The sequence below is a fragment of the Nannobrachium achirus genome (genome assembly GCF_963921795.1).
Source record: "Nannobrachium achirus genome assembly, chromosome: 17".
Classification (NCBI taxonomy): domain Eukaryota; kingdom Metazoa; phylum Chordata; class Actinopteri; order Myctophiformes; family Myctophidae; genus Nannobrachium; species Nannobrachium achirus.
In genome coordinates, this window is record NC_137824.1 from 29,067,203 (window position 1) to 29,088,874 (window position 21,672).

At 45.4% G+C, this 21,672-nt stretch overlaps 1 protein-coding gene across 1 annotated transcript in view; it reads right to left on the reverse strand.

Moving 5' to 3' along the window:
• Positions 1 to 442: 442 nt before the first annotated feature.
• Positions 443 to 21,672, reverse strand: part of mgat4b (alpha-1,3-mannosyl-glycoprotein 4-beta-N-acetylglucosaminyltransferase B) — a 196,919-nt gene continuing 175,689 nt past the window's right edge. Inside the window, exons 11-15 of the mRNA XM_080745815.1 lie at positions 20,170 to 20,363; positions 18,548 to 18,626; positions 13,513 to 13,600; positions 3,387 to 3,499; positions 443 to 2,664 (exon numbers count right to left, since the gene is read on the reverse strand). Of these exons, the coding sequence (XP_080601941.1) occupies positions 2,641 to 2,664; positions 3,387 to 3,499; positions 13,513 to 13,600; positions 18,548 to 18,626; positions 20,170 to 20,363 (498 nt within the window). The 3' untranslated portion in view covers positions 443 to 2,640. The remainder of the gene's footprint in view (positions 2,665 to 3,386; positions 3,500 to 13,512; positions 13,601 to 18,547; positions 18,627 to 20,169; positions 20,364 to 21,672) is intronic.

Genomic DNA, 21,672 nt, shown 5'->3' on the forward strand with positions numbered 1-21,672 from the left:
GAGCTCCTGTTCGAAATGGACTATTAATCTCCAGATAAAATATTATTTTGAAACTTTTTAATTAAAGTGCCACATTCAAGGATGCACAAAAAAGATTACATTAGCATTTCTGTGTACACCTGTAACATTTGATTCCACATGCTTTTCTATTCACTGTTATACCACACACTTTTATAACAAAATACTGTAGTTAATTGTTATTATTTTATATGGTTGATCGATGCAAGTTCCAGGTCCTAAATTAGCCATTGATTGTATTCTGGCCCATCATCTAATGTCTAAAACGTTTGGCCCAAGACCAAACTTACTTGCTGACCCCTGCTCTAAAAGCTGTATTTTGTTCTTTGATCCAAAACCCTTTTCAGAAGCAAGGTTTTCCTATAGGTCTTTATGGCTAATATATCATTCATTCATTCATTCAACAATACTCAATTATCAAATGTCCATTTCAAATTCTGTCTTTATTACAATTCACAGATTGGATAGAAGGTAACATCATTAAATATAGTTTATCTAAATGATACAAAATACAACACAAGATAATAGCAATGCATTCCAGTGCATCTTACAAGAAAAAACCTCTGTATTTTTCTTGGTATAGGCAGGTTAGAGAATCATGGGGTAGGCCCACAGTTCATTTGATTAACCAATTGTTGCACTATTGCCCATACTCCTCCAGTCCATGTACCTACTATACGTTGTACAAGCACACTGACCACCTCAAATGAGTGTCTGGAGACAAAGTATGTTTGGCACAGCCCCCAGTTTTGGCTAGCGTTAAGTAAAACGCTAGCATACTAGGTAAAACTCTCTGCTTAACCAATGTGTGCTCACAACTCAACGGAAGCTATTGTTTTCCACATTGCACAGTAAAATTCTCAGTGTTCATCTATCCATTTGTAACTCAGAGTTTACAAATGTTCTTTTTAAATTTGTACACTCTCAGTGAGTTAAACGAACACCCAAGATTTTACAGTATGAATTCAATAACAGGCGCTGAGGTTCTTGCTGCCATACTAACCAGTCCCACCGACAACACAGTAAGCCAAACACTACATTGTAATTGGGAGGGGCAGCTATATTGGGTGGAGGTGGTGCACAGTGTGTGTCTGAAAACAATGGCATTTGAAATCATATTAACCAAGTGTGTGGAAGAGATTGAAGAGGAAAAATAAAAATGGAATGAAACATTCCATAGAAAATTGAGTGCCGTGTCATCGCCGTGTTAGAGTGGAACACTCCACTGCAACCAGTCAGTGTAGAGTGTTGCTCCAGCTCCAATAGCCACAAGTGGGTGTATAGGTGGCCACCACCAGGGGACAACAAATTACCTTCACTGATTTGTTCAACAAAAATAAAGAATTTAAATAATAATAAAAATAAAACAAAACACCAGTTATCAGTAGTTTCAAGCTACGGTGATAGATGAGTAACTCTTTGAGCAGGTCAGAGGTATGGGTATGGGAATATGATTCTGAGTTTTGGTTACTGCTACATCTTTCAGTTTGATTAAATCTGTTCAGGGTACTGTCCATTCAGTGGAGCAGGTTTACATTTGCTGTGCCCAGACAGAAAACAGATCGAGAAATTTGTGAGATTGATGTTTCCTGTTCCTCTATCGAGATGCCAATCTTTCGGTCTGTCTCCTTAATGCAATCACAACTGTTGCATCTGTTCTTTGCACACATTGATTTATCCCGCAAAATGGGCTCGCTCATGTCACATTAAGGCAAATTGATAACCAACAAATGGCGGGTGGGGCAATGTTAGCAAAGATGATCCATCATATCTCAAACCAAAACAGATGCATTTTGTTCTTACTACATGGGCTCCAGCTTTCTCCTGTCTGTAAGACTTATAGTGGATACACACAACTTGTTTTGTGCACATTCTTGGCTATACGGTCTATTTCCCAAGACTACAAGCCTACTGCAGCTTCCTGACTGTTTGGTATAAAAACTGCATTTATATATACATATCAACACACTTAGAGAGATCATTCATATGATTGTGTGTACATTTATATGCATATATCCACATACAGGGTTATTTCTAGAGTATATTTGTGGGACAGCCTTGAGTAAAATGACCCAGACAGTGAACTGTTCCAGTATGAATATCAGCCCGGGGAGAAATCTGTGTCTGACAAAAACAAACAAAAAAAGGCAAAGTCTTTGATTTGAAAGCAGCTATTTCATTGTCAGAACCTCATCAAAGGGAGCAAGGCAATCTCGCCATAGCTGTTTGACAATTACCAGTGTTTTCAACATAACGCCTTATGTACATATAAATACAGATTTCTTTTTCACTCGATACAGCGTCAACTGTGAATCAATTTTTGCGTGTCATGTCGTGCATTCCAGGCCCTTCTGTGAAGAAGTTTTCGACCAGTCAATGAATCATCCAAGAGCAGGCTGTCTCCTCCATCTAGTTCTTCATTTCTTTTCAACCCTGCAGTAGCAAGATCTAGCCCGTGAGTGGCGCCCTTGAGCCACACTGGGGGAAAAACTCATTAGCAGGAAGCCACTATGCCAGGGAGGGTCTGGAGGGCTGCTGCCAAGGCCCCGTTCTGCTCTGCTGAACGGTTGGTTGGTGTCTGAGGTATTGCTACGAGGGATGAGGTGGGGGTGGGGCTCACGTTCACTCTGCTTTCTTGATGAATATCTATGAGTAAAAAGGATGAAAGGGAGAGCGAATGAAGATCAGAAGAATGGTGTTGGAACTTGACAGTGAAAAAATCAAAACACATTTTGTAACATATGGGGGGAGAGATGTGATAAAGAAGGAAACAAATCTTCTTGGAGAACAGAAGATCCTTTAGAATCTATGCACAGATTCTACTTTATCCAAGTAAGTAGAAAGACACATGAACAACATGGCATTACAAAAGTCTAGTTTAGATGTTGTGTCCTAACTAAAGCAATGAAGAGGGCTTTCAAGGCAGGGATATTGGAGGAGGAACTGAAGAAGGAGCTATGGGCGGCAAGGGACAGAATAGAGGGTAGGCTACAGGCAGTGTTACCAGATCAGATAGACAGTTTGCAGCCCAATCAATCACTCTATCTCAACTTAAAAAACGCCCAATTCAATAAAAACAGCCCGAAGCTCAGGAGGGGCGGTGGGACTCCAACGTGCAAACAAGCTGAGCCTGTTTTTTCAACAAGTTTGATCACCACCGAACCCCAATTCGTTCTCGCTGCTGTTGCTGCTATGACACCTGCATTTCCCTCCGAGGATCAACAGAGGTTTATGTTATGTTATCTTATTTTAAATGTGTAGCTGAAGCCTTCAGATGGCATGAAAGACAAATCAGTGGTCAACCTGTTCAACCAGTGGCTGCAATTTGTTAGAAGCCACTGGTTAACCATCTAGCCTGGGGGTCTCACCTCACTAAGGATGACCCAAACTGGGGAGTCAGTCATGACAGAGAGACGAAGGGCTTCCAAGGGGCCAAAGGTGGGGTCCACCTCCCCCTCCGCAATCCCATTCTGGAATATTCCTGGAAGAGAGAGGGATGCAGATGTCAAATCAATAGGATCAATAGCCTGTGAAAATCTATCGACACGCCCAGTAAACAATAGGCAAACATGATCATCAAGTCAAATGGGTACCTGTCGCTGTGCATGAAAACCCACCAGTATAGAGGTCTTCATTCAACTATACAAAGCTTATTTGTAATTAAGACTCAACAGTTCTTAGGGTGTAGCACATGAAACTAAGAATCAATAATAGACAGCAGACTACACCCACTCATTGGGTTGTCATGGTAGAGCTTAAAAAAATACTCCCAACATTTTCCTAGTCCCTCTGTGTGTGTTTCTGTTCAGAAATACACCGGGACAACACGGTTGTAGCTGGTTGTAATCTTGTTTTGCAATGTTTGGAGAGAAGGAGAGAGTTCTGTGGTTTAAGTTACAGAAAACGAATATGCAACGACGCAGGACAGAGAACAGTGCCCGGGCCAACATTTGAAAGCGATACAGTGAAATTAATAGATTGCCTCCCAATCTGAAGCTGTGCCAGATTGCTATTGATTCCACTGGGATGTCCTGAAAAATTTATGAACAGGATAAAACGCTTGTCGGAATTTATGATGTCAGGCCAAGTTTCTTTTTCAAGGGGATAAGCGGGAGAGCGAGGAGAGTGATTCTTCCCGCAACAGCAAGGAGACATCAATGACACATTAAATGTCTCGGCTCACATTTTGAAAACAACTTCCATTCTTTCCTTCCTTCCCTTGTTTGTGCGTTCCATCCTTCTGTGTACTTTAACTGGCTATGGCTGGCCGCACTATTCTCCCTTATTCTTTGGCTACTGCTGACCCCTTAAAACCTACATCCATGTTAAAACTCTGCTTCAGAATGCCAACGCCGCAGTCAATTACTCTGCCCATCCATTCATTCGCTGCCTAAGTGGCCATTACCAGTGGAGGTGGAGGTGCATATTATGTTACAGTGACCAGACGTCGCGGTTCGGCTGGGATTGTCCCCATTTCAAGCTGGGTGTCCCACGTCCAGACAAATGTCTGTAAAAATCTAAATTTCACTACCAAATTGTCCCGGTTTCTACCACAATTAAGATAATAATACTTGTTTTGAGCGCTTACACAGATGTTTACCATGTTCTGTTCTGTTGACAGGTTTGTGCTAAGCACTCAAATAATTATCCCCATTCTGATGAAAATAATAAATCCTATCTACAAGCTCACAATGTGTCTAATGGTGTTTACCACTTCAGTTGGTAAAGGGACCCGGTTTGGGTGTTAAAAAATATGGTCACCCAATTATATGTTTATGTGCATGTACTTACTGTACACACATCTATGCATGTGTGCTGACTGTGTGCCTGCGCAGTGCGAATTCACGCATGTCTGTGCTTGCGTGTCACTTCATTTGCATGCGTGTGCGAGGACTGTGTCCTCATTAAGTTGTAACGGTAGGTTCCGTACGGAACCATTGTTTACTTAGATATGGAAGGATGACCTCCCACTTGGGTAATGACGCCCCCTGGCGATCATTCAGAGAAACTACTTCAGCTCCCGTACTAACGTAGGTAGGAAGGGCCTGTCACTCAAACCGGAGTGACCCGCCTCCAGGCTATATAAACCCCCGGAGGCGGAAGTAACATCCTCTTAATACCACTCTCTGCCACATTCAGTGAAACAGAGGGGCATTACGTGGGAGGTCATCCTTCCATATCTAAGTAAACAATGGTTCCGTACGGAACCTACCGTTTACTGTCAATATTCCAGGATGACCTCCCACTTGGGATTCTTAAACTCCCCTCTAAGCCACAACCTACTCTCATACCCCCACACACCCCTCATACGGGTGAGCACAGCCCAAACGGGCGTGACCCATCACCCAGAAGGTCCCAGGCCCACCGGACCTGGGTGTGAAGGCATGAGAAAATAAAGAGAGACCCTGACAGACCGAAGTCCGCCTCATTCAACTAAATGAAAAGGACAAGTCCACCTTATAAGTAAGACACACTATATAAGGAAAACACAGGGTCCCCCCAAAGTACCCCAGGTGGCTACATGCCCACCTGTGGGAGGGGAAGATCCGACTCCTCTATGACGTAGAGGAGGCAACTGCACCCAGAACCGAATGCGCTAGCGAAGAGGATTCGATATCCAGGTGATAGTAGGCTGCAAAGGTAGAAGGCGAAGACCAATTCGCCGAAACACAAATCTCCTGAACGGAGACTCCCTTTGCCAGTGCCCACGAAGTAGCCACACCTCTAGTGCTATGGGCTTTAAGTGCCGCCGGCACTTCCACACCCGCACTAGAGTAAGCCAGCCTAATAGCATCCACAATCCACCTCGAAAGAGTGGGTCTAGACACCGGCTTTCTGACAAGAACATTGCCCATTTCTACAAAGAGCTGAGAAGAAGCTCTAGAACCAGCAGTCCTGTCACAGTAGGCCTTCAATGCCCTGACAGGACAAAGGCAATTCAGCCGTTCATCCTCCACCGAGACAAACGGAGGAGGATGAAAAGCCAGAAGAACAACAGGCTCCTTAGGAACCACCATGTTCTTAGGAACAAACTTAAGATGAGGCTTGAGCAACACCTTGAGATCATTGTTCATAAACTGCATGCACTCCGCAGACACCGAGAGAGCTTGCAGGTCACCAACTCTTTTAGCCGTGGCCAAAGCCAGCAAAAGAGCCGTCTTGAAACTCAAAAGTTTCAAAGGCATCCCTACAAGCGGCTCAAAGGGAGCCCGACATAGGCCCCCTAGAACCACCTGCAGATCCCAAACTGGGAACAAAGACCTAGTCACCGGCCTCAAACGTTCAACTCCTTGCATGAACTTGATGACCTCCGGGACTTTAGAAGGTGCCTTGCCCGCCACCCCCAGGTGACAGGCATTAATAGCCGCCAAATACCCCCTAAGGGTAGAAAATGCTAGACCACTTCTCAAGCGGTTCTGCATAAATTCCAGAATTTCCTGGGCTGACGCCACATGAGCCACCACAGGTGGAACACGCGACTCACACCAGTCCTCAAAGGCATTCCACCTTCCATCATAAGACGCCCTCGTAGAGGGCGCCTTAGCACTCTGAATGGTATAAACCACTTCAGAAGAAAAACCGGCTGCCAGCAGGTTTAACCTTTCACGTGCCAAACCCACAGGTCTAGGACCTGCAGGTCTTGGTGGAAGATCTCCCCCCTGGCCTGACTCAACAGGTCCCTGCACCGAGGCAGCTGCCAACCCGGTTCGCAAAGGAGAGGGGCGATCGCCGATCTCCACGTGCCCTTGTAGGGGGCCACCAGGAGCATCTCCAGACCGAACCTCCTGACTCTCTCCAGAGTGGGTCGGATTAAGTCGAAGGGAGGAAACGCGTACAGTAGACCTCTCGGCCACGTGTGCGCTAAGGCGTCCAACCCCAAGGGAGGACTGCCCTTCACCGCGAAGAACAACGGACACTTCGTATTCTCCGCTGACGCAAACAGGTCCGCCACTGGCTGACCAAACTTGCGAAAAATCTGGCTCACCACCCTGGGGTGGAGAGACCAATCCTCGTAGCGAGGACCTCCCCTGGACAGGAGATCTGCTCCGCTGTTGAGGAGACCTGGGACGTGTGAGGCCCTGATCGACTTGAGGCGCGACAAGCACCAAACCGTCAATTCTCGAGCCAGACGGTCCAGTGGCAACGACGACAGGCCCCCCTGTTTGTTGACATAAAACATGGCCGTCGTATTGTCTGTCCTGACCAGGACGTGACAATGCAAAATCCAAGGCTCGAAATGCTTGAGCGCCAGGAGTATAGCCATCAACTCCAAATAGTTGATGTGACGACCCCTCATCTCCAGAGGCCAAAGCCCCTGCGCTGTGCGCCCCTCGAAAGTGGCTCCCCATCCACTGAGACTGGCGTCTGTCGTGATCGACTTGTGGGAAACCACCTCGCCAATCGAGACTCCGCTGGTGAGGAATCCCTCCACCAGCCACGGAGACAGGGCGATCGCGCAGGAAGGGGAAACCGTAACCTTCTTGTACTTCAAGGAGGGCGGGATCCCGAGGGATAACATCCATCTTTGAAAAGGTCTCATATGAAACCTGCCCAAACGCAACAGATGTACTGCGGAAGCCATCATTCCCGTCAGTACCATGCAACTCCTGTAAGTGACCTCCTGGCCCACTTGAAAGGAGTCGAGACATTCCCGAAACCTGTCCACCCTCTCCTCTGAGAGACGGGCCGACATGTCGGATGAGTCCAGAAGGACCCCAATGAATGTAAGACGACTTGCTGGAGTCAGCATGCTCTTGCCGTGGTTGACTATGAAACCTAAGGCCTTCAGGTGAGCCAAAACCACTTGTGTGTGACGCGCCACTTCGTGGGCGGAGCTCGCTGAAATCATCCAATCGTCGATGTACGTCGCCAACCTGACGCCCTGCTGTCTCAGCGGGGCGATGGCTGCTTCGGTCACTTTCACGAAAACCCTCGGGCTCAGTGACAGACCGAAAGGGAGTACTGTATACTCGTACAGGCGACCCTCGAAGGCGAACCGAAGGAATTTCCTGTGTGGGGGATAAATCTGGACGTGCTGATAAGCATCCTTCAGATCCACTGAACAGTGGAAATCCCCTTGCCTGACCGACCGTAACATGGTGGGTACTGTTAGCATCCTGAAAACGTACTTCTTCAGGTACACGTTTAGTGCCTTTAGGTCCAGGATGGGACGTAGCCCCCCCCCCTTTTTGGGCACCAGGAAATAACGGCTCCAAAATCCCATGCGGGATTGGGTCCTGTCCAGCTCCACTATAGCACCCTTGCTTAGCAATGAGCTGATCTCTTCTCTCAAAAGACTTGCTTTTAAACCACGTGCTCTGGTATGAATAACCCTGCTCGAAAGCGGGGGTATATCTGCGAACTGTAACCTGTAACCCCTGGTTATCGTTCGAAATACCCAATGGCTCGGGTTGCATAACTTCCACTGGCGCGCACAGCGTGCTAGCGTGTTTTGAGCGAGAGAAACCCCACCACTGTGCTTCCGTGACGGCGGAGCTTTTTGGCGGCCGGACCGGAAGTGGGGAACCTGCGTATCCGTATCCGGAACGACCGGATGCGGAGCGCAAGGGTTCAATAGGCCGCATGGCGGAAACACCTTCTGGTTGTACCGCTTGACTAGCGGAGCTATTTTGCGGCGGGACCGGAAGTGGGGAACCTGCGTATCCGTATCCGGAACACCCGGATGCGGAGCGCGGGGGTTCAATAGGCCGCAAGGTGGGAACACCTTCTGATTGTACCGCTTGACTAGCGGAGCTCTTTTGCGGCCGGACCGGAAGCGGGGAGCTAGCGAATCCGTATCCGGTGAAACCGGAAGCGTTCGGTTTTCGCTCGATAGAGCGACAGGAAGAGCAAAGCGATTCGACTGATAAACAGACTCGCCCACAACTAAAGCATTCTCCCCTGACAGGAGAGGAACTTTTACGTTTAATACCTGCTCTAAGGCCTTTATGCTTGTCCCTTGACCCGGGCTCATAGTAGGCCGACAGAATTTCTGACTCAAGGTTAAATTCATAGCATCGCTCACGCGAGGGAAAATCCACTCGCGCGCATGAGGAACCATATAATTGTTTGACGTTAACATTACTGGTTGCTGATAAAACCTCTGACTGATTAAAGAGTCCTGACGGGACTCCATCATTCTTACAGGAGGCATGCATAAAGGATTCATATTGTCGACGCGAGGGATATCCCCCTCGCGCGCTTGAGGAACCACATAATTGTTTGACATTAACATTACTGGATTCTGATAAAACCTGTGATTGATTATCGAGTCCTGACAGGACTTCATCATTACTACAGGAGGCATGCACGATGGGGTCGTCTGTGCTAGTGCGAGAGAGTTGGACAGAGACAGACTTTGCTCTTTCAACATGTTTATTGTCGACACAGGAGGCATCAAAATTAACATTTTCATTTCCCCGACACGGGGTACCGAAAAACGCCCTCGTTTGGGGGGAGGGGGACCGAGAGACACCACGGACCCCCGCCCCAGCACAATTCCCCTCTTCAAAGTGTCATTTGCGCTGTCCCCTACCGCGGCCACCGCGGTATGAAGACTGCTGCCTGCCATCCTTGGACGGGCGGCGCGGCTGAGCGCGCTCGGGAACCACAGCCTTGCTGCGGGGCCTGTCAGGCGCCCTGGCTGCAGAGGCTCCCCTGGAGGAAGACGAGTGCTTCTTAAAAGAAGCAGAGCGGCCCCTTTCCTTGGCGCGGGAGGAGCGGGACGTCCTCCTAGCTTGCTGCGGTTCATCCTGTGGCACTGTGGTGGACTCGACGATGTCCTTAGCCGCCTTGAAGAAGGTAACTCTACCCTGCAGCAGCTCCAAGCCCCCACCCATGAGGGTGGTGGGACTGTTCTCCATGTTTATGAGAGACTTGTACATCTCCCCGCGAGGACCTAGAGGCTTCTCGCCCACGTCCCTCTTAGGCTCGAGGTCGACATAGTCGAGCCAGCGGGCTCTCTCAGACTGGAGGTTGTAGTCCATGGACCTGCCCATCCACTTAACCGCATGCCAATTGACCTTCAGCATGATGTCAAATAGAGTGTTCAGTTCAGCTGTGTGCTCCCCCGTGGGCAGACCTTTGACCAGGTCCTTGGTGGAAGCGAGCAAGAGCTGGATCAGATTCAGGTCCTTAGCGGCCAGAGCAGCGGACCGGTAGGCGTTACGAGCCCTGTCCGACTGTAGCTTGTCCTCCAGGACAGTGAACCCCGGCGGGTTGGTGCCGACGGGGCCAACAAACGGCCCGTTTTTAGCTGTGCCTACATCTTTGTACTGGGGTCTGACGGAACTCAGAAAAGATTGTGCCAACAGGTGGTCCAGGTTAGGGCAGGTGGACATGCCTGCCTCCGCACCGCCCACCAAATCCAACACAGAAAAAGGCAGCTTCCTGGGGTCTTTATGTGTCTTCCATGAGGAATGGAGGGCCTTGGTGAAGCCTTTCACCAGCGGCAGCCTGGAGAGGACATACGGGGCGGGAACCGAAGGCTCCTGCCCGGGCATTTCGTCATCATCCTCGGCCTCTTCAGAGGGGAGAGGAGGTGGCAACTCCTCTCCAACTCTGGCCAGAGCTCTCATGTAGACTGTGAGATGATCCAGCATTTCTGCTGCAGAATCGACGTCCTCTGCTCCCGCTTCACTCGCTTGACTGGCGGGTGGAGGGGCAGTGGTGCCTGAGGAGGCCTGGGAGCTCCCTGCGGCGTCCAGTTGACGTGCTGGAGCCGCAGGGGCATTACCTTTCACAGTGACCGTGAGTCGAGAACCCTCGTCCTCGACGGAGTCCTCCTCCTCCTCGGCCGTGTATCCAGAGTATTCAGAACCAGAACCCTCGCTCTGACAGGAGCTCAGGTCCGACTCTCGCCTGAAGGTCTGGACTGTTTTGGTGATGCTCACGTCGAGGGGGACGTCCCCGACGGTCACATCCAAGCGTTTCTTTTTGGGCACCGCGCCCGAAGGGGAAAAGGCTACCGGAGATTTCTGGATGTTAGCCTTCTTGGTCGCCTTCTTAGCGGCGACTTCACCAGACCCGCCAGCTCCAGTGACAGTGGAGCTAGCTGCGGTCGGTTGCGCGGCAGGCGGTGTCTCATGTAGCACGGCGCCATCTTGACTTGGAATGGCGCGCTGATTGCCAAGCGAATCTCCGGAAGGCAGCGCCGCACCTTGACCAACGGTGCGGGCCGCCTGGGGAAGGAAAGACTGGGCTGTGGGGTTGAGAGCAGTGGACCCACCTGGTGGAGCGCAGGCCCCGAGGCCTGCCCTGGCTAGGTAGAACCGGTGTATCAGTACATCGTGGTCGTAGGCCACGCAGCAGTCACAGAAAGGTCCTGCTCTCCCCTGAGGACTCAGTGCAGAGAAGGCGTGTGCAACGCCCATGCAGCCGACACAGAGATGGTGAAGATCCTGTCCGTCGATGAGTCCTGGACAGCCTGGACATTGCCTCGGCAGGAAGGCCAGAGGATCCATGGCGAAGCACTGTAGGTAGAGTTAACCAGAAGCAGACGAGCTAACAAGCTAACGGCTAAGGCTAGGCCACGCTTGATTCGGGCAGGGCCTGAACAAGCGGTAAGCAGTGTAGCTAACGTTAACAATAGCAGACGAGCTAACAAGCTAACGGCTAATGCTATGCCACGCTTGCTTCGGCGAAGGCCTGAACAAGCAGTAATAATCCTTTGTTATAAAAGGAAATAACCGTCGATTTAGGACGGAACAAGAATAAGTATTCTTAAGTACGGGTTAATTCAACACTCGCCAGTGGGCGACTCCAATGCCACCGCTTTAGGCTAATGCGCGAAGAATAATAATACAAAGGCTGAGTTTCAACTTATCTGAATGTGATATCGCAGAGAGTGAAAAGAGGATGTTACTTCCGCCTCCGGGGGTTTATATAGCCTGGAGGCGGGTCACTCCGGTTTGAGTGACAGGCCCTTCCTACCTACTTACGGGAGCTGAAGTAGTTTCTCTGAATGATCGCCAGGGGGCGTCATTACCCAAGTGGGAGGTCATCCTGGAATATTGACAGTAAACTGGCAGTGGGCTCGCTTGAACATTAAATAATGGGTGGATGAAAACAAAAGAAAAAGAATGTAGGCTGCACATTCTGGAATGGATGATTCACCCTGCTAAAAACACATGACATCATTTCTATTACGGTCGAGGCTGTCAGCTCATTGGGTGCCGTTTGTCTGGTTGTGGACAGGCGCAGATCCTACAATATATCCATGCTTGAGGCAGTGCTTGATATGAATGTATTTAGATATTAAATACATACGGTGTAATGTAATATAGAGTAGTATGCAATACAGTCTATATTTTATGCATATATATATGTCACAGTTAGTTTGAGATTCAGTTAGATTGAGAACAGGAGCGCTCGTTTTTGGGCACAAGGTGGAGCAGGCGGTGCCTCCTTCGGGGAACTAGGAATAATTTGACTGAGGTTAGGATTAGAGTTAGGTTTAGGCATAGTTTTACTGAGGTTAGGGTTAGGGTTTGATTGATTTGATTGAAGACTTTATTAGAAGTTTGCATAGAAAAAGGTACAGTTTCATGACGGTACAGTTCACTGGTACAAGGTCTACTAAAAGGAGATCCTAGAAAAGACTAAGTTTATTTCCACAGGAAACCATTAAAGTATCTCATATAACATTGAATGACAGACGAATAGAACACAGTACTATGCAGTAGATATAGTCAGTAAAAAAATTGAAAAAAAACAAAAAACGAAAGAACAGGTTTAGGCATAGTTTTACTGAGGTTATGGTTAGGATTAGGCATAGTTTTACTGAGGTTAGGGTTAGGTTTAGGCATAGTTTTACTGAGGTTAGGGTTAGAGTTAGGTTTAGGCATAGCAGCATTCACCAAGTTAGCATTCACCAGCGTGGGACTAATGCATGGGCTTCTTCCACATCCAGGTGAACTTCTTCCACATCCAGGTGAACAAAAACAAGTGCTTCCTTTTCCCAATCTAACTGTAACATATACAGTATATTATATAGCATATGAGCAAGCATATGGACTACACTGTGTCAACAAAGGGATATGTATCGTCCATTTTCTTTATGTACATTGATATTTATGAACTTCTTAGTACAGTATATACTGTATGAAGTAAGGTGCATTATAGCTACCGTCTCATACTGTATGCACAACCCTTAGACCTTCAAAGCCCTGTAGTTCCTCTACTGTGTAGGTCAGCTTATGCTGTGTTTCTGTAGGATGTCAACATGCCTCTCAGCATGTCGCCTGGACAAATCCCTGTATCCCGGTGAATACAATCATTCTGATTATCTGTCTTTTTTAAATATATGATTTCAGTCATTTTGGTTCATCAGAATTAGTGAGCAGGTTGCGGTTCAGAGACGTCTCCCAGACTACTGACGTTCGCTGGTGCAGGGAACAAACCTGCGGCCACTATGGTGAAGGAACTGTATTTTTTTTTAAAGACAATGAATTAATTTCACCCACATATTCAATTGTCCCTGGTGGTCTGACTCACCTATTCTGATGAAACCATCTTCTGTACGGTGGTATTTTGGAGTCTTCTCTCTTCCCTCCTTCAAGGCCTCTTTCTCTGACTGGATATTCTGAAAGGGACAAAAATACCTGCGTGAACACACACACACACACACACACACAAATGGACCCACACAATGTAAGCATAATAACTAGGTAGTTAAGCGGTTAACGGTTTAACCGGAATGTGGTGGGTGTGTGTGTGCACGCACGTGCGTGCATACATGTGTGTACATGCTCCTACAGTGGTTGTGCCATGTGCGTTGTTGTTGCATTGTCACGACCAGGCATTATCTGTGCGAAGACAGAACAGTCTGTTGTCTCTGACTCACTTATCCAGTGCAGAAAAACCGGGAGGCAGCCAGGAGGGATGAAGCACTCTAACCTTACAAAGGGTAAATTCATCTCTTTTGTTGTTCTCTGAAAAACCCAAATCGATGTCCGTCTTCATGCAAGTGATTGCTCTCTGGTCACAATATGACATTTCCTCTCTGCGGAGCAGGGTAATTCACTTCTGACCGAGGGGTGGTGTGTACAGTATGTGTGTGTGTGTGTGTGTGTGTGTGTGTGTGTGTGTGTGTGTGTGTGTGTGTGTGTGTGTGTGTGTGTGTGTGTGTGTGTGTGTGTGTGTGTGTGTGTGTGTGCGCGTGCGTGCGCGCGCGCGTGCATGTATTTGTGAGGGCCAAATGTACCGACAATTATAGTATAATTTGACATGGTTTGATACATTTTCCTGGTCCTCACAAGATAAATCTACAAGCTCACAATGCCTCGTAGCATGACAAATTGTGAATGTAGATAAGCTATTTTTGGCTTTAAGTTTAAGGTCAAATGGCAAAAAAAAATATTCTTGCATTCTTAGAATAGTATACAAACATGTTTGTTTGTTTTTTGATTGATTGATTGAATGATTGAATACTTCATTAACCAGTAAGACGCCGACCTCGCCCGCACTGAAAGAACAGAGACTGACACAGTATGTCCAGATATGGGCATTCCCAGAAATGGGCTTAATATTGATGACATCAGGGATCTCCATATATGGGCAAAAAAGGGACAAGGACGGAATTCATTTGCAAGTGTGACTCGCTTCGCGACAACCACACTGGTTATCATGAGACTGACACAATATGTCCATATATGGGCATTCCCAGATATGGGCTTAATATTGATGCCATCAGGGATCTCCATTTCTGGGCATAAAAGGGACATGGACAGAATTAATTTGCAAGTGTGGTTGCCATGAAGCGAGTCACTCTTGCAAAATGAATTCTGTCTTTGCCATATATGGAGCGTGACATGAGGCGTGACTGAATGAGGGACAGACTGACTGACTGATCGCACATGAGCATTGTGGTCCCACTGTATGTATTCATAAGACCACACGCAATACCAGCTTCTAAAGTGCACATTTTATAATAATATATATACTATTTGTATTGATACAGGCATACATTTATTGCAATCATTGTTGCTTAAATCACTGGATCTCAATGTGGTCTCTGGGGACCCTCAGGAGTCCCTGAGGTAGTTTCAGGGGGTCACCAGCTCAAAGTTATTGATAGTTAGGAACCAAATGGACTCTTACGGGTCTGTCTGTAAATCTGAGTTAAATTAACACTGAGGATTACACAGTGCATACACTTTGGTCCCCGAGAAATCATATAAGATGGAGCTAATGCACATCAAAGTGGGGGCCCTTGAAATAACAATCCATGTTCTCTGTCTCCTCATCTCCTCTTCACAACTCTGCAGCTCTCTGTTGTCTCAAAAGACACTTTCATCTATGCATCGCTTCTCTTTCTGCCTCTCTATTTTCCTTCATGTGTCCTTTATGTCTCTCCTTCTTCCCATTATGCAAGTTTCTTTTTCCAGTCCAAATATCCAATGTGTCAGTGTGTGTGCGTGCACATCATGAACGAATAATGCAGTGGCTGTTCATTACACTATGCTGTAAAAGGCAACACAAACAAGCAGCCCTATTATGTATCTCTCTATCACTCCACTGTAAAATCCTGAGTATCAATTAAACTCAGTGTGGGTGCCTCTCCCACATGCCCTGTCCCTATCTAAAAAGACAAAAAGAAAGAAATTATGATGATTCTGAAAAGGGACATTCTGCAAAATGAGGACTTATTTTGATGCCTTTGTCGAATACCTTTGTACTTTTACTCAAGTAAATTTATAAATACGAGACTTTTGCTGAACACTTTTTCTACTCTACCTCTTTTACTTCAGTAAAAAAAGTTACTTCCATCACTGGTAACCACTCTGTGGCTCTAGAACACCAACAGAGCCCATTCAGATGATGCTGGCAGTAGAGGACATATCTGATTACCTTCCAGCAGCTGCTTCCGCCCTCTTTATTCTCATCCTCTCACTTATTCCTAAATGTCTTTTCGGGTTGTCAGTTATCCCTTTCTTCGGCTGTCTGTCATCCCTGAATGATTTTTTCGCCCGTTCCTCTTTGATCCTTCAACCAGTCTCTCCCCTCTGCTCCTCATCCCTTCTTCCCATGTCGCTGCTGTCGGATGGAAACCTCATTATGTCCAGAACTATTACTTTTCAGGATTCAATAAAACAAATAGCAAAAGTAGTACAAGCTCAAAAATCACAATGCTAGGTTTTGAGCTTGTATATTGTCTATGTGTGCTACTTTTGTGTATAGTATGATCAAGTAGGGCATTCATTTACGAAAAAACATATAAAGTTCAAATGTGGAGATAAGAGGTTTCTGCCCAACAGCGACAATACGTCCCTCTGTTGATCCGTTGTGAGGCTTTCTCTTTCAGCAAGGCTTATTATGTCCTCTAGCTGCCGCACAGAGAGGCTGTGTCATACGCCTGCTTTTTCCACAAGACAGAGTTCTGGAGGGGAGACTGAATGAATCTGCCTTCGACTAACATGGATCCATACTGTATTTCCATGGCTACATGGCTGTGTGTCCATGGGGAATCTCTCTTGACAGCACTGACTTTCTTTGCTCATTATTTTCAATTGAAAGGATGCACTGTGTGTAGCATGTTCTCTACTTTGCTGAGTGTGCAGCATTTTAGTGCACCAAGGGATCATGAGTGGTTGGGCTGCAGTACTCGAGACTGGTCTCGAGTCCAGTCTCAAGAAAATTGCCAGATTTAAGACATTTTATGTCAATATAATAAGGGTGCAATATATATTTAGGTTCATTCTTAGATTATTGAATAATAACAGAAAAATAATAATACAAAAAAGGTACGAGACCAAGGCACTCTTGTGGAAAGATTTAAAAGTCTTAGCCAGACTATTAAATTAACATGTTCTGGTCTTGATCTTGACTCGAACTCTTCATTGTTTTGGTCTGGACCACATTAGGTGGTCTCGGATACAACACTAATACAGTAAGTATATAATTAATTAAAACATGTCACATTTTCATTAATGAGCTTCACATGAGCTGCTAGCAAATATCTGGTTCCATGTCCATCAGCTTGCGCAGGATGTTTGTGGTTCCACAAATAGAAAGTCCATTCATTTTCCCCATAGAGATTTCCAAAAATATTTATATTAAGCCATCCAGGCTACTGGTGAATCATGACCATTCTGTACCAAAAATTATTAAATAGGTTTATTAATTCTTTTGACACAGAATCAAATGTTTTATGGCCATGATTCACCAGGAGCCCAGATGGCTTGGTTCCAGGCTTAAAATCTTTTCAATAAATCTTTTCGGAAATCTCCATGTAGGGAGAGCCTGCACGATTGTAACGTTTTTCACATTTCAATATTTTACTCAGAGATTCTTTCACCTACATATGTAATATTTTCAGGCAAAGGACTTACACATGTCTGCTATCATAAACCACTTCAAGTTTTTCATTTGATAAAACAGGTCATGAGTTATTAAACCGAGAGTGGACGCTGTTCCGATGTTACATTTGAAGCCCACACGGGATTAATTGTAACAGCATGATTTACAAATGTAACACAGCTAAAGAACCTTAATAAACAAATATTTTTTGTTTAAATCAATTATATTTCATTCAAGCAACTCTTTTACATTGTTTTCATACCAAGGGTGTGATAAGATACTATATCATACTTTAGGAAAATATTAAATATTACAAGATGTACCAGTTTAAGCGTTTGAGTGAATTCCATGGGAAAATACATTGATTACCTAAATAAATGGCAAGTTTGATCAATGCAACATGTTATACATCCCTAATCTGACTTAAAATACACTGTAATTGAATGTCAGCTGACTGAACACAATATTGGCCAATATGTCAAATATTTCAATATGATATTATCATGTTAAATTGTGTTACAATTGAACCGTTTTGGCACCCCTGCTTTGACGTTGCCTACAGAACAGAACTAACATGCATAGCAAGTTAAAACAATGTAAACTAATGAAGAACAGATACATGCAGACAGCCATCTAGATTTTATCTCGGCAACATTAAAGAAAAGATTTGCAGACCAAAGATACTCAAGGTGAAATTTTTTACGCATTTTGAGAAATGCCAGTTTTTCTGCAATAACTCGGTCTAGGCTGGATACAAATAGTTCTTACTTCCTGGAGACGTTCATTACGGCCCTGGTCACAAACTGATGCGATGACGTCATGATGGCATTGACCAATCAGGAGATAATGTGCTTGTTACAATTATGAAGCGTTACAATTGAGGCGGCTCTCCCTACTGTATGGGCTTTCTATCTACAAAATTACTTCCACTGCTAAGCTTCATAGTCTCAAGATTCTTGCACAGCCTATTATATGTGCTAGCAACAAATTGCTTGCACACTTGTTTTGTTTGAGTGTTTTATATCATCTGTGATGTTGCCACTCTTCGTGTCCATTTGGCCCTTTTCTGAATAAACAAGGAGAAAGATGTGAAAGGATGTCATGTGTGCCTGCATAATTTCGCATCTCACAATCGCAAATAATTTACCACCTCGGTTGGAAGGCATGTCTGAGTGAATGGGCAATTATGTTAATGATTACTAGGCTAAGGAAAAACAGCAAGCAGACTCACGTCAAAAGGCAGCACCTCTACAGAGGTATTAAAGAGCTTATCCCCGGGGTGCTCAATGTTCCCGCTCCGAAAGAAATACCTAATGGAGAGAGGGAGAGAGAGGCAAAGCGAGATGAAGAAGCAGGTGGGTATGTGTGCGTGCGTGCGTGCGTGCGTGCGTGCGTGCGTGCGAGAGAGAGTGAGAGAGACAGAGAGACAGATAGATAGAGGATTCAAATATACTGTATATTACCTCACATTATGGTGACACATAAAAGTACAATCCCCAATCAATATACAGTTATTTTTAAGGAGATATATTTGCACACTTTAGGCCTAATGTCAAAGATTCCATCCAAAAGTCAGCCATTGAACTACTGCATAGATTCAAACATGAGACTTTCTTAGACAGTTACAGTATCATAACCCTAATCTGATAGTTCACAGAAGTTCTCGTCAGCTCTTGCATACAAACGGGAGGGACGAGAAACCTGTCTTGAAAGACGAAAAATAAATGTGTATACCTACAAAGCATTTTAACTGACATAATTATATCAAACCCAGAGTGAAGGCAGTATACCTGTAGATAAAGCCAATTAACACATGTCTGGGCACTGTATAGCAGTGATAGCCTGTGAATTCAATGTACATGTGCTCAAATAACTCTAAAAATTAAAGTTTACCCATGTAACTCTTTCACTTGATGATACCGCCTGGTACCCAATTAGCCTCTACTAAAACGGAGCTGAACTGGACCTGAACTGGAACGCGCCAAATGTTTTCCATCCTCCAACGCGGTGGATAAAGTGTCAGGCTCCGTTCACATGTTCCCCAACCATCTGTCATGGAGCTTCAGTTATGCTCTACCACTAATCAGCGGGCCGTCATCCAAAACTGGGCCAGCACCACTCAGCCTCGCTTACATAGAACTCTTTAAATGAATCTAGTGAGCTATGCTCTTGGACAAAGATGCAACACTGGCCATCTGTTAACGAAACTGGCCTTAATGAGGACCCACAATAGCTTAGCAGAGTGCACACACACTTACAGTGTATTGTCACTGTCGGGCAGAAAACGTGTATACCGGTATGTCCAATACCGTAACTTTTCAGGAAATGGGAAAAGAACCCGTGTTCCAATGGATTCAGGCACTTGACAATTTCTTAATAATCTTCATTGGTTAATTATTTATAAAATGCACAGACGGACATATCCACTTTGAACCTGCCGTCCCTATTTTGGACATGGCAAAAATAGATAATATACAAGCTCACAACAAGTCACGATGCAACACATTGTGAGCTTGTAGATCAGTTATTTTCACTACCTTTGCACGACAGTGAGTGACATTACATACAACAAAGTATAAAATAGGGCCTAATTTCAGAAAAATCCAATATCTGAACTAAAAGGTTTCTGCCCAACAGTGATGTAACATACCGCAGCTTATTACTCTTAAAATACATACCAGTCATATAAAGGAAGAGATAGACAAGGAGGAGAGTAGACAGGCAGAGCGACAGACAGACAGACATGTCTCTGAACAGCCCAAAGACGTTGAACTTGGACCGTCTGCAGCCCCCTTGGTGCGAATAAACAGCAGAAGAACCTCATTAGGCGCGGACCCCCCAGGGAATACCCACCTCTCGATTCGGACCGGAGTAAAAAAACGGATCCGTATAAAGTCCCCGGCCACGGGGGTGAAAGCCCAGAAGAAGTCCTCGCCCAGGTAGGCTTTCTCCAGGGTGAAGTGCTGGTATGTCTTCAGGCTGGTCGTCACCTCGGCCAGTGGGTTGGCGTGGCCCTTGTGCAAGGTCTGCTTCCCAAAGTCCTTGTCCTGGAAAACAAACCGTAGCAGTAGGGATATTGGGAGGGTTGTTCTGTAACCTGCTATGCTCATAATATGCACATCATTTCCCAAACGATCGGTCGGGACCCATTTGTGGGTCACAGACTGATTTTTATGGTGAGTAAAAATTTTCTTTTCCTACAATTAATATTATGTTGGGAACCACTGCTGTACATACTATAACTATGGTGGGTGAGGTCAGTTATGGCAACTGCAATATACAGTACAGTTAGCTCACTGTATATTCAGATCAAGGGTACATCATAATGCAGTGCATTCCATCCTTAGCCTGCCGAACTTTGGAGGAAGCGCTGCCAGCCTCATTAGCTGTCGTGGATGACTAAATCCTATTATTTCTTTCTTTATCAAACAGAGACTGCACATTGCACAATAAATGTATTGCACCAGAGATAGCTATTAACTAATTTACATCTGTAGTCTCTCGGTGGGCGTCATCAGCTGCACATAACTTATGTGCGTAGTTTCAAAAATCAATGGAAATTTAATTTAGAACAGTGTAAGCAAAATCATAGTAAACCACAGAATACATTTAAATTAATAGAGAACTACACTGCAAAATGTATTACAAATTGTTCTCTGTAGCACCTAGTTCAGAACAATAAATTAAAGGCACATCAATTTACTGAGTAAACATACAAAGTAATCACACGTTATTCTTATTTTACAGATGCGATTCATTGGTGGCCACAATATGACCAATAAGATTACAAAGGTAAAGACAAGGACAAAGATGTACAGATCTCAGATTAAACCCAGATCTATAATCTAACAGAAACACTCTTGCTCTACAAATCTATAAACAAGATAGAAAAAAAACTGAGTTCTGACTTTTTAGGCCCATGTTAATTATGTGCATTTATTGTCAGTTATCAAATCCACTGGCACATAACATTTAACAACCCACTCTAATGGTCACTGCTGTTCTTTTAATTTTCACTCCCACGGTATATTCTATATCTAATTCATGGCTTATTTTCCAATTTCTTCCCTCATTAAACCTTGGTTTGAGCATTTGGGAGAGTGTGTGTGGGGGAGGTGTTGAAGCTGAATTTAGCCCACACCAAAATAAGTGCTCCACGAAGCCAGCCTCTATGGCTGGAAGCTCTACATTGAGAAAGTACTGGGCCAGGAGAGTGGGATCAATGCTGAATTGATTGGGCTAGATTGCAGCACCAGTCAGCCGGGCTAATATCCATTGCTCTTAACACAGCAATCAAAGGCATTAAGCAATGCCTTTTCAGTTCAGAGAGGGTCCTAGATGGGAATGTGTGCCGCC